Source organism: Strix aluco, chromosome 2 (assembly GCF_031877795.1).
Source record: "Strix aluco isolate bStrAlu1 chromosome 2, bStrAlu1.hap1, whole genome shotgun sequence".
NCBI lineage: Eukaryota > Metazoa > Chordata > Aves > Strigiformes > Strigidae > Strix > Strix aluco.
This window is the reverse complement of record NC_133932.1, coordinates 120,582,991-120,597,372: the sequence shown is the minus strand read 5'-3', so window position 1 is coordinate 120,597,372 and position 14,382 is coordinate 120,582,991. Positions and strand designations below refer to the sequence as shown.

General features: G+C 38.3%; 1 protein-coding gene across 4 annotated transcripts in view; it reads right to left on the bottom strand.

Moving 5' to 3' along the window:
• Positions 1-910: 910 nt before the first annotated feature.
• CWF19L2 (CWF19 like cell cycle control factor 2) overlaps positions 911-14,382 on the bottom strand; it is a 91,814-nt gene continuing 78,342 nt past the window's right edge. For all 4 annotated transcript variants that reach the window (XM_074816145.1, XM_074816148.1, XM_074816147.1 and 1 more), the window contains 4 exons: positions 13,522-13,677; positions 12,090-12,170; positions 9,009-9,110; positions 911-8,112 (listed from right to left, as the gene is read on the bottom strand). In XM_074816145.1, the coding sequence (XP_074672246.1) occupies positions 7,972-8,112; positions 9,009-9,110; positions 12,090-12,170; positions 13,522-13,677 (480 nt within the window). In that variant the 3' untranslated portion in view covers positions 911-7,971. The remainder of the gene's footprint in view (positions 8,113-9,008; positions 9,111-12,089; positions 12,171-13,521; positions 13,678-14,382) is intronic.

Below are 14,382 nucleotides of genomic sequence, written 5' to 3'. Positions count from 1 at the left end.
GATTTGTGACCAAAACAGTGCTGATAATGTTTCAGCTATTGCTGAGCAGTGTTTGCACAGCGTCAAGGCCTTCTGTTTCTCCCTTTGCCCCCACAGTGAATAGACTGGGGATGCACAAAAGGTTGGGAGGGGACACAGCCAGGCAGATGACCTGAATGGGAAGGGTGTACAGGAATGTCTGATTTTCAGCCCACTTTTCCCATGGAAACACAGAATATAATCCTGGAGTTCATTTTCAGCTCACCTCTCCCAGATGATACGGGTTTCTGAATCTTCTACAGCCACCCTTCCTACTGCTTTTGCTACTTGTGATGCCCACAGCATCCACACCTACAGCAAGAATAACGTTATCAGAAGTTGCAGCAAGTCCATCAGCAACAATAAAAGTGATAGCAGGGAAACAGTTTAGCCAGTGCCCACAATTATTGCTGCGCACACATGGATGTGGCATCAATTTCTAGTTGCTGCAATACAGTATTGCTGCTTAATTTTGTAGATGACTCAAGTGGCTGTAAAAAAAAAAAAATCATTTAAAAGAAGAAGTAGAATCCAAAATTATCTCTCTATGAAAAGGAAACAAAGACAACAAATATAAGAGCAAGAACCTAGACTTGGGCAAAAATTATCCAGCTATAATAGCAAACTGCTGACTTGGGAGCAGGAGAGGATCTGAAGATTGCAGGGAGTCATGAGCTTCATTATGTCATAGCCTTGCGAAAAAGGCAAACACTGCATTGAGAGGGGGAATGAATAGGAGGATATTCCACCAAGAATGGCAGTAGCCCTTTCACATCAGACACACTTCACTGAGGTATCATATCCACTCGAGACTTCCATCACATGACATCTTTATGAGCCAGAGAGACTCCAGAGCACAAGAGAATGATAATAGAAAAAACAACCTACAAAATGACAGTGAAAGAATACACACAGTTTAATCTGTTTAATCTGAAGCCTAGAATTTGGAAAGACAATTTAATGCAGTCTTCAAACATGGAAAAGGAACCTCCAAACAACAAAGTGTTTCACACATTTGTAACAGACGAGACAACAAATACCAGACTTGAATCATGGACAATTCAGATTAAAGAGTAGGAAGACAAGTGCTTCATGATGAAAAGAGTGAATACTAGAATAGGTTGTCCAGGAAGGCTGTGGATTTTCCCTCCTCAGAGATCTCATAGAGAAAACAGATCTAGGAATGCCGCAAACGTACCTGATCTTGTCTTGGGATCAACTAGATAATTTTATCTCCTGTCCTCCTCCTCTGATTCTATGGATGCCACAAACTGCTTATAAAAGGCTTAAGGTTTACTTAATACTTTTCATAAATACAGTGTTAGCAGATTAAGTACATGAACAACTAAAGTTGTAATTCCTTTCACATACTTAAAAGCACCTCCTCCTCATGATAAGGGACATATTTTGACATTTTTAATGGTGTAAAGCCCAGTGTAACTTTAGTGAAATCATATACAGTTTCAGCAGTTGTTCTGTAAATGTAATTAATACATATCTTAATACACACAGTCACATGGAGAACCAGCATGCTGCTACTCTAACGAACGGTAGACGTGCCACTTTTTGTACCTTTTTACTACATAACAGTAGCAAGCCCTCACTGTCATCCATGGGAGAGAGCGATTCAGGCAAAGACCCAATATTTTAGTACAGACTGGTCAATCTTAGTGGCTGACTGGCTGAACTGGCCAGTCCTAGCAAATACTTGCTAAGTCTTAGCCAGTCTTGCCAAGATGATCTACCTAACGAAAGAACAGCTTCGATAAGACAATGAAAACCTAATTCCTGCAATAGCAGTCACAAAAGAAGAGAGACTGAAAGAGCACAAGGTCACCATTTCTGATTGAATTTGCTTGTGTTAAGTCTAAACTAAGAGCCTACATATTCAGTTCCAGTTGGAGATGCCATCATCCATAAAGGCACTATTACTGTCATCTTCCACCTCACAGTCAAGTACTTGGACCTACTGAACTGGGGTCAAACATTCAAATAGTTGTTCTGCATTAAAAGGGAGAATGTTGGAAGAGCTGGAAGAGTTTGTTGCTTTCCAACAGCTACAAAGCACACACCTGGACTTGCCTATAAAAAGCATCTAGAGACATGAGAGATCAGTTGGCATCCCCAAATGAAGCCTTGTAAACCTGTGACAACAGCAATGGGGAAGCTGTACAGTGATAACTGTGTATTTATGCCACATTAAATACATGTCAGCTGTTAGCTGTTCATATCTTGTCTTACAAGTGCTACTCCAAGCCATTTTCACATAAAATATCAGAATTAAATAAGATCTTAAAATCACAGCCAAAAGAGCTGGGACTTTGAAGTCACCTCATCCTGTCTCAAGACCAAACTCTACCTAGCTATCATTCCAGATAAACTCATTAAATTGACTCATTTTGTGTTGTGTGATGTTGCTCTGGGCTCTCTGTGCTTAGGTCAGTGCTTAGGTCACACCTAGGAGGCAGAACACCAGGGAGGGTAAGGATGCTTGTAGTTAAAGATATCCTGTAATTATGCAGTCCTTTTAAAATAAAGTTTTAATACTTCACAGACACTTTATCATAAGCCTCAGAATAAAAAGAGATAGCAGGGCAGTCATGCAAGATTCATCACTGAGCAGGATACAGTGTTTAAAATTAAAAATTCATATATTTATACAACTGTAGGTAACTTTTTTCCAAAGATTTCCCTGGGACAATCCTGGGAGTGTATTATTAACTTTGAAATCTGGGACCCGAGGAAAGCTTAAATGTTCTTTTAGAACCACCTTCCAGTGGTTAACCTGAGGGGTAAAATTTACACCAACTTCCCTGTAGAGGGTGTAGCAGCATGACTTTCTTGAAGGAAGCACGTTACCCCTTCCTTCTCACTTTTAACAACATAAACAAATGCAACATCTAGAAAAGTAATGTTAGCACACAGCTACATCAATATGCACACAAGAATATGATGTTAGCAAGCCTGGATTTCTAAAGTTTGTTCTTTCATACTGGATTAGATTGTTTTGATTTGTGAGGGCTAAAAATTGGCACTTTTAGCTTGGATATTAAGGACCTTGTGTCCAAAACAGCTATGCTTAAAGTAAGAGTATAGCAGCCTCTGTCTCCACATCTTTCTAATTCCAGCTGGACTGCTGGATGAAAAGAGAAAACATGCTTTAATGATAAAAGTACAGGTGCAGAAGACAGGAAATGCTGAACAAATTTTGAAGAAGACAGAACCCTTAAGGGACCCATCAAAATGTTTTTTTCATAGATTGCAAGAGATCTGTGATCTCTTGCCATGAGAATTACTGTTTAACATGTTATTTTCCAATCAGATCTTGTATGAAATTTAAAACAAGTTAGTTGAATTCAATATGTAAAATCCCACTAAAACACATTTGATTATGACTACGGAAATAACTCATTGTTTGGATTTATGAACAAACTGAAAAAAATCAGCCCAAATAGACCTAAGATTGAATGTTGCTATATTGATTTTCTAGCAAAGCAACAAAAATCCACATTGTTTTCTTCCAGGTATTTTAACAAGTACAAAGCAACAATCCACCACTGTTACACCAAAACTGCACTTGCCTTGCTTTCCATTTTAGCTGAGTTTACCTCAGCTTACATCAACCTCATTTTACATTACCTGAGTTTACATCAACAGATGACTTCAGGCAATCACCTTGACATCAACCAACCACTGGTTATAGATAAGAATAACGATACCATGGCAGCTTTTGCACTTCATTTTGTAGCTAATGGTGTGGTACAAATTCATGGTGCCTTCCTCCAATCTGAGCAAAAATAAAAACCTCAAAATGTGGGTCCTTAATATGAAGACAACTGCCTCATGCTTCAGGAAGCTTTCTACAGCAACCGCATGGGCCAGGGGAATACCAGGTTGAATATGAGTCTCTTTAATCAAGTAACAAGCAATAGGACAAGAGGGAATGGCCTCAAGTTGCGCCAGGGAAGGTTTAGACTAGATATTAGGAAGTATTTCTTTACAGAACAGGTTGTTAGGCGTTGGAATGGGCTGCCCAGGGAGGTGGTGGAGTCCCCATCCCTGGAGGTGTTTAAGAGTCGGGTCGACATAGCGCTGAGAGATATGGTGTAGATGGGAACTGTCAGTGTTAGGTTAATGGTTGGACTAGATGATCTTCAAGGTCTTTTCCAACCTAGATGATTCTGTGATTCTGTGAATAGTACAGCCTAAGAAAATGCAAAGAAGAAAGGGAACACCTCACAGGAGCCTGTTTAGCCCATTTTCCCCAAGACAGACCCAGGCTAGGAATCTTCAAAGTATCAAGGCCTGGGGCAGATGATGTTCTTGACTATAGCATCCATCCTGGTTCTCTCTCAAGGACTTTGTGACAAACAGAATTGAATAAAAAGCTCTGGACTCAGGCTCAAACTTCACCCAGGGCTTGACTGAGCAGCAGTAATGGTGCAGTGCTGGTGCAGCATGCCTTCCCTGAAACCACTGAAATACCTGGAATACAGGTGAGAGGCACAATTCCTTCAGCATAGCAAGGAAATACAAAGGAGGGGAGTACTCCAAGTTGGAAAAAGCTGACTTAATAGCAGAGAAATATTGCATTTTATGCCAAGCACTAAGCAGAAGAGTAGCAGCACATATTATGTGTAACAATCATCCTGTCTGACAGGGCGGGACATGGATATGTTCTAACACCTGATAAATCACACACACAGATTCAATTGGAGAGCAAACTCCCTTTTTCTCCCTGGTTACATAAAAGAGTACATAGGAGCACATTTATAGCAATGTAAGAGATCCAACTTCCGATCCCTGTTCTCCCTAAAGACATCTGAATTTACATTTTTCACCTCTTAGTGCCAAACAATTTAGGTATTGGGTGTTCTTTCTCATGAAGGAGGTCTATTTAAAATATTTTAGTATTTGTAAGACTAAGGACTGAAGACTAAGCGTACCATGCCTTCCACATAAGTTCCCTAGCAAGCTGTGTTCACTCTCACGGCCTCACAAATTTAGAGATACTTATGAAGAGGAACAGCTTAACCTGAAGATACACATATCTGGTCTGAGACCAATTAAAAGATACTACTCTCAGTGTATGTGGTAACCAGAGTCTCCCATTCTGAAAACTTCTAATAGGATAAGACACATTTCCTGTACCACTAGCTTGAGATTGTTAGCCTTACTCCATATTTCAGAGTCCTTTATGGTCCAAAGAATATCAGTAGTTTTGCTGAAACCAGAATAATAAAATATGCGTAGACCATGAGTCAGAGAGAAAGACTTTTGTACATACAAATTAGATATCCTTTGTGAAACACAGCACTTCCCTTGAGAAATATGAATTGAGAGAAGTGATACCATTTAGAAAAATTGCATCTCCAGCACAGCATTGGATAAAGACTTTTCCGTGGCCTTAAAAGACAGTCACCTCTGTTCCTTCCCAGATACCCTCCAGGGGGGCAGATGAGACCAGAGGCAACATATGCTTTCAGAGAAAACAAATTTTAGTCATGCTTTACACCACCAAAGACTGCAGTTTACCTAAATCTGCTTCAGTGTTACCATATTCTAAGCAACTACTAGCAGCTACTATGTCATGTCCTATTTGCTTTGTATCTCCCCAGCAGCCTAACGAAGATCAAAACTTACTGGAGAACAGTAGAACTGGCCCTTCTATCCATGGCTAGCTGGTGAAAAATAGTATAAATCAGACATTAAATCACTAAAATTATCATGACAGTTTAAGTTATTTCTCTTGCAGTGACACAAATTTACAAAGATCCTACAGAAAATAATTCACACCACAGTAGATTTCTACCTCTGCCAGACTTATTTGCCAAAATGGGGGGGGGGGGGGGTGGGACGGGGAGTACTAGCTCTTCAGGAAAGTTGCAAAAGACCACCAAGGGACTAGAAATGAACACTTATTCAACCCTGTAATATTTACTGATTAATTTCTTAATTTCACAATACTTAACGAAGCTGTACAGGGCAATGGTTCAGCAGGAAAAGAACAGGAAGCATGTTGAGACACTTACACAGTGCTCAACCTCTCCTATGCTCAGGACCTTCCACTTGTCATTTGGAGCCTTTCCCTGTAGCACTGCAGTCTTGTGTTTGCAAGTCTGCACCCTTTCCCTTATACACTGGGAGGACGCTGTGGCGATGTTTTTATCCGTGTCCTTCTGTCCTTGTCTTCTCCCAGCTCTGTATCTGCTAAGCCTGAGCCTGCTGTCAGGTTTCTCACGGAAAGTGATTGACACTGATGCAAGAATCATTCTTTTTTCCCCTCACGCTTTCTAATCCCCCTTTTGTAACTTTTACACGAAAGAAAAAAACAAAACCTAGTGAGTGACACAGTAGACAGTAGTCCTTTAAATAGTGTTACGGAGGCTCCCAAATGAGCAACCAACCACCAAAAATAAAAAATTAATTATTAATACAGTTAACTAGCTCTCCGTAATTTACAGGTTCGAATGTCTGTGAGAGGAGAACAGAACAACTTTCTAGGGTTTAAGGGCAACCCAAAACGCATAACAAAGAACTCTATGGAGTTTAACGGCAACCCAAAACACAGAACAAAGCCCCACTCCCTAGGGTTTAACGGCAACCCAAAATGCTTTATCACTCACCTGACAAGTGAGGGCTCTCAACCTCAAGGACCTGCTCAGGGCAGCGTCCTGACCCAAGGCACCTCGAGGAGTTTCCTTGGGCAGCATCCTGACCCAAGGGGAGAGTCCTCGACCGCAGCGTGCTGCTCCAGGGGACGAGCTCAAAATGGCTCCCCCAGGGGACTCCATTTATACCCAGGCCGAATCTGACCTGTAGTCAATAGCGGCTCCCATTGGCCAAAGGCCCCAATTACCGCGAAGCCCTGAGAACAAAGGCAGCCAGGAGCTGCTGCACTTCAGCAGCCAAGAAGCTCTGCTTTCATTGGGCAGATGCACCTGCCACAAATAGCAGACAGGCATTTCCCAGTGACATCCACGTACAAAGCTTAACAATCAATTAATGTGCAACTCTTGCCTCTGATCAGAGCACGCTCCAATCAGCACTAACAGCATCACAAGCAGGAACAGCCAGCAGGGAGTTTTGAGCAGGTCCCGCTGAAAACTATACAGTTATTATCAGAAAAGTATTATGACGGACCATCTGCCGCACTAGATGGGATGCCCAGGACAGGGGAGATCCCTGTGATGATTTTCTTTGCTGGCCACCGGAGAGTGTTTTTCCTTAAGGCTCTTTCACCCTCCTCTTTTTCTTGTTTTTTATTGTCATAAAAATTAACTGTTACCATTAAAGCTGTCATTTACCACCAGCTGTGGACTGTCTCATCATCCTCTGTGCAACAGGTCAGCTTGAAAAATACTACTTCATGTGGAAAGTATAAAAAATTGCATTGATTCTTGTGCAGGGTGGGCAGCAGCAGGTTTATCAATCACATCCTATGTGAATGTTTGTATTACTGCAATGACTTCAACTTAAAGAACACAAGGACTCAAAATCAGAAAATTATTTTCTGTACAGCTTCCTTCTGCAACAATGTATTTGTATTCATCAAAATGTTCTTAAAATGTACACCATTTTCTTAAAAAAAAATGGTAATTAAGCACTAGCTCTGGCTAAATACAATATAAAAAAAAATCAGTTGCCTCAAAGATTACAAGAACTCCAAAAGCAGAAGCTACATTTTGAAGAACGCCAATGGCCACATGGATATTATTCTTTTGGTTCGGCTAAAAAATTAAAACCTAAAACCACTGTAGAGCTCTGGTTTGTGAGGCTTGCAGGTTCGTGTGATCCACACTGTCCAAACCAGAAACAGGTAATCAGCAATTAAACAATATTCTTGTTTTTAAAATATATTAACAATACAAAACACACTGGTGTTATCCTTAACATATGAAATATCCTTTCATATAATTTATGGCTTATATAGTCCTCGACTGCAGGATGTACTCATTCTTTCTTTTTGGTAAAGTCATACGGTTTCCACCACTGTGCAAACTGCAACACCTTCTTCCTTTGATCCTCAAAGTTCTGTCTGATTCCTTTTCTCCAGAGTCGCGGTTCCAAGTCCAGCATGCCACCAATAATTTCCTTTGCAAGTAGAAGAAAGATATTGATAAATGTAAAATTACTATATTACTTAACACTATTTTACCACAGAATAAAGAAATATCTATTTTCAAATGAGATTATTTGTCACTCTTTTCTTCAACTGCTAGTTACTAAAACTTGAAATTCTGAAAAATATATCGGTTCAAAAATTAGAACCGTAGTTGTTAGATAGTTGCCTCGGCAAAATTATTTTAAGTACAGAATAGCGATGCACTGCATAAATATCCTAACATTGCAAGATTGTTAATGTATTAGTACATTTGTGACTAAGAAAAGTTCAGAAAAAAGAACGCTGCCCACTTTGCTCTTAACTCCTTCTGAAGTTATATTTCTCCCCAATCACTCTTAACGTTTTTGCAATATTGACTCTTTCAATAAATGATTGCTGTGACATAACAAAGAAAGGAATCATTTATTGCAGCTCTTCCTGCATATACTATACTCTCTATATCACATGGAGTAATTTAACCTCACAAGTATTTTACCAGGAGTTGTCTGTGAGTCTGTGTGTGTATGCACCCTAACTGATACAGTTAACAGAAGTGAGTGCACCTATATGAGAATACTATGGCCATGAAAACTGAAATAGATGCAAGTATTTTCCATCTACTAGATTATATGTCAAAAATCTAGAGTTCCCATTAATACAAAAGAAACATGGATCTACAACCATATTCTGAGCATCAGCCAGTGAAGAAATCACTGAAGAAACTACTACTTTATTCAACAAGCCAAGTTATAACAACTCACCAAGAAAAGCCAGCTATTAAACTGGGATAAGGTACAAAGTGACTGTTCTGGCAGCATCTGTTTTGATTATTTAAATTTTACAAAACAGAGTATAATTGGTAAATTGACCTTTTACATGACAATACCTTTCCAAAGTAACGAGGGAACTCGTATTGATCTTCAATGACATGAGCAAATCCTCCTTGAAGGCCAAAGTCCACAGAAAAGTATGGTAATCCTTTAGGAACCTATACACGCAGAAACACATTTTGGGATGTTTAACAGACTGTAGGCATTTACTTAACCTCCCCACAACTTAATGAATTTGAAAGTGGTTTTACAGTTGATAGTATCACATTTTATTTTAAACCACCTCTCAAACCAAGTACATGTAGCATAAAATTTCAACAGAGAAACAGTAAAACAAACAGGTAAGGCAAAAGAACAACACAACAGCTAGATTAAAAAAAAAACAAAACCTAAAACCTGAAAACTGAAAAGGTGATTACTGGGTGGCAGAACCTCCAGAGGCAACCACTGTAGCACCAGGTAAGAGATGGGGAAGGACCAGGCAGCAGCATGCACATTAAGCAAATGCATTCCTGACTCCACACCTCTGAATTACATGGGTTGAGTAGAAACTTTAAGACAACCACCAGCAAGTTGTATTTATTAAAAATAAGGTGTTGTGTGATAACAGGAAATATTTACCCAGTGGAAACACTACACTCAGAAGGAAGGGGAAACACCTCTACAGAGAATACACTACCAGAAGACCCCACTACATGACTGGAAGTTATCATTAAATTGCTGAATCGGATAATTTAATAATTCAGACAGCCTACAGAGGAGACACTGGTTATCCTGCCACAAAGAAAGACCCTTCAGTCTGACAGACAAGCGGATTAATTTATTGCTACAGTATTGCAAGTAATTCCTGCTGTTTCACTGCAACAAGTCATTTTCCGCTCTTTTAATTGTTGAGGATGTTCCTGTACAGATAAGATTTACAAAGCCTCAAATTCATAAGCATTTCCTCTGCTACAGTCCAAATAACTGTGCAATGTTCACAAGACATGTTCCATATATTGCTTGAAAGTTCACTCTAAAAATAATTAAGATTTAATACAGAGGGGCAATATAGCATAGCAAGAAACATAAAACATTTTAAATGAGCTAAAAAAAAAATCATTAAATAAGGAAAAAATGGTTTGGCAGGTGACACCTTAAGGAAAATGTCAGCTTTATTTCATTTGTGTCTACCAATGTTATTGAACGGAGTTCATTTTGGTCACAGCAGCCCATATGGTGCTGAGTTTCGGACTGGTTACTAAACCAGTGTTGATAACATGCCAATGTTTTGGCTATTGCTGAAAAGTGCTTGCTGCCGGGTCAGCTTACCTGGCCGTGTCCCCTCCCAGCCCATTGCCCACTCCCAGCTCGCTCGCTGCGGGGAGCAGAGGGAGAAGCAGAGAAGGCCTTGATGCTATCCAAGGACTAGATGCTCGGACTCTGTCTCTGGACACCACAGTCCCAATTTCAGCATGCAATCCGCCTATTAGATGCTGTCTCAGCCATGTCTGACCCTTCTTCCAGGCACCACCATCTCCTAATACAACTCTCCAACTTCCCAAACCTCAGCTCAGTCTCTAAACTATACTCCCATATCTTTCTGAAGGCCAAAGGCATTTCTTTTACTCTAAAATAATGTTAAAATCACACAACTGTGTAACCAGTTACACTCAGATGCACTATATTAATTTAAAGAAGTGTTATGATTTAATCTGAAGAATCCTACCTTCAAGGAAGGCCTACCTTCAAATAGGTATATAATAGTCACACAAATGTATGTCTAAGAAGATTCTTAAAGAAATCAAATGTCTGGATGCCCTACCATGTGTCAAGAAAATTATAGTTCATTTATTTGTGACAAATGTTGGCTTTCCCTCTTTTGAAACACTGATGAGCAGAAGATATCCAAAACATGCCTATTTTGTTTTCTGTTTACACCCACCTTAAGTTTAAAGTCTTCCCTAAGTCCTTCCTACAAATTAATCAAATTCCTTATCTGCACCCATTAGTGATAGCAAACAACAAAGTATTATCTTCTTTAAAATAATCTCCTATATACAGAAAACTACCATTACATGCCATTTCAGTCTTTTCTTTCCTAGACTGCATAACTCCTGAACCAGTTTCTATAGTTAAGTTTTCTAATCTATGCTCTTCTCTTCTGTAATTGTCTTAAAACACTGTTGCCAAAACCTGACCCAATTTTCCAGGTGAAGCCTCGCCACTTCGAATAAGGTGACCCATAACTGACTCCCATTCCATTTACATGACATTTCAGCTTACGCGGCAGAATAAATATTGACTTTTTGCTACATTTGCTACCACTGTTGGTTTAGTTCAAGAGTCATCACAATATACCAAAGCTCTCCTACTACACCAAATCCCTTACTCTTTTACATTTCTGCGCTCTTCTGCATCTCCCTCTTTGTCATATCAGGCTTCATGTCTCATTATTAAAACCCATCTCCTCTTTTTCCTAAACTAGGATTTTTTTAGCGCAAGGGCGCTATATTTACTAAAAGACGTTTTCAGAAATTAAGTATTATTACTACATAGTAGTAAACTACTTGTGGTAAAGTCTATATACCACACATCTTTCACTTTAATATTAAAAAGACGGAAAAATCTTTGAACCCAACAGTTTCAGCATTATTCCTTTAAGATCTATATATACAAAGATGTTCCAGTTTAGTATCCAGGAGCCAAATAGAGTACTGTTCCCTTATTTTATAAAAGAATACACAATGCTATTCATATTTTCGCTTCATAAACTTAGCAACACAAAAGGCTGTTCTAGGTCAATGAAAAAGACACCTCATTTTTTTTTCCCAGAAAGTAATTTGCAAATCTTTGATCTACCTTAATTCTTAAAGCTAATCAAGAAAATTATGCCAGTGCATGTCCTCAAACTGCCAGCTTTGTTCTCAACCAATGCTTCCAGCTCAGTCCACCAAGTGTTGAAATAAATAGGAATCTGTTCCCTAATGTCAGTTAGGAGTTCAGTCAGACTCTTAATTCTCATCATACCTATGCCATCTCCTGATGTACTAATTTAATTGTGTTCCCTTTCTTCTCTCTTTGAAACAGTTAATAATGAAAAAAAGATAAGAAGAATTTGCTGAGAAATTCAGTGTTCAGTATATCTCATTACTTACAGATTTCCGAACATCTTTTGAGGAAAGATCAATTAACTTCTTGTTCATGGACCACTCTTCATCAGACTCCATTATAGCTTTCTGTAAAATCATTTTATCTACATATGAAAATAGTCCTTCATACAGCAAGCAAAGAACTAACTTTTCAATGTAGTGAAGTACATTCCACCACAAGTACCATTTCTTAACAAAGTAACTTTATTTTTGGCAACCTTTCTGATTTCCACAACTTACTTTATAAAGGCATTGTATAGTATCTTCAAACTCACTTGATTCTGTTCCTCTTTTTTTTTTTTTAAATTTAACTTTTGCCTGACACAAATTATCTCTAACAAGTTTCAACTTTTCACCAAGCTCATACAAAACCTCTCATGAACTCATTATACTGTATTAGCCTTTTTTCTTTTTTAAACACTAAGAGGAGAATCCAGCTTAGAAGACTGATTGTGCTTAAAAACCTTTAAGAGTGCCTCTGTATCCTCTACAGTATGGCAGTGAATATAGTGAACTGTAAGTTCCTTTAAAATTTCATTTGCTGTGTATTTTAATGGCAGAAACTTCTGAAAGGTTTTATGCAAATTACATGATATTAAATTTTGTACTTCATCTTTTCTTTAGTATTCAGACAAAACACAAGTTTTACCAGCACTTGAAGCATAGCAATGAAATCAACCAGGTGGAGAGTTTCAAATGTGGTAAAAGCTACTGCATTGTTGTTCATCATACTGACTGCTCCACTTCATCAGAATCCAATCACATTATTTCCAGACAACAAAAATAATATTTCAAAGAACAAACAAAATAAATTAGTTATAAAAGGCAAATCATGACCCAGTTGCTGAAAGCTGAAAGGCCTCAGTTCCAGGCAAAAGCTTCAGTGAGTCTCTCCTTACACAGTCAGGGGAAAGAGACCAGAAAAGCTATAGAAGAAATATCTATCATGCTGTCTTAATGTTCATTGGAGACCTAAGACACATGTAAAATTCGGGCTTAGTGAAATAAAATGAGGATGAAACATTATATATTCTTATTTCTTAAAACAGTTGACATTACTTTCTCATTTTATGCTTGCCAAGGTGCATGTACGGGGTTTTAAGTTTATACTACAGGACTTAAGTGAGAAGTACTGAAATCCTCACAGCACTTCAAGAAACTACAATTCTCTCTTCTTCTTCCAGTATTTGTTAGTGCAGTCAGAGTCGAGGCATCTTCACAGTGACATACAGCTCTTCCACTGATTACTTGAAAAACAGAATTACCTCCCAGGGCTTGTTTTAATATCAAGGAATATGATCAAAGAATGGATCAAGAAGTAGGATCAAAGAACCCATCCTTTCAAAAATAGTACTTGAATATCAAAAAACGTTTTCCCAGAAATAGATGAATTATGAATCATTCGAGTGAGTTAAGAAAAAAATCCATTTTCATGTACCTTAAAGTAGATTGGAGCCATATCTCCTACTTCTTTTGGAAGAGGAATGCATTCATATACCATGTGATACCGTTTCTTCATACCCATGTTTGTTTCTAGGAACACACAGTCCAAGTCTTTAGCTTCAAACATTTTCACCAACACATTTCGGAACATCTGTTTAAAGAAAAAAAAAAGTAATGTATAATTTGAATTAACTTTTCAAAACTTTCAGATATAATAATGTATATTATTTCACTAACATTAGATTCATAATAAATTCATAATAAAATGGATAACAGCAGAAAACATACTAGGAAAATTCTGTATTACTCAACAATTTAATATGAACTATATTTCCTATGATACAAACATAGGAAGTCTAAAAAACTATTGTGAAATGCACATTATAATTAACACTACGAACTCAGTTTTAGTAAATACCACATATTCTTACAGTTGAAATTAAAACTATGTTGAACTTCATAACTGTGATCCTCCATAAAGCAACATGGCTTTAACCATAGGTCCCAAGCTTGCAATATTTAAGAAGGTAATGTCTTGGCTTGTACTGACTACAGATACCATTATCCTTTCACTACTCCTTCCCATTACACAGTTTCAAAAAAAAAAAAAAAAGAAAAAAAAAAAAAAGACATTTCCACTAGGCATGCTTGACCTTTAAGGAAAATATTAACATTGCCTCAAAAGAAAGCCATGGCTATAACCTCCATCTTCACTGTATGGAAGTTAACCAAATGTAATATTTAATACATCTGGCCTCAACGTACACTTACCCATTCCCATTCATAGGGATCAGGTGCTGAATCTGTTCAAAGCGTATTTCAATTTCTAATTCTGCTAGCTCCAGTGTCAGGGCCC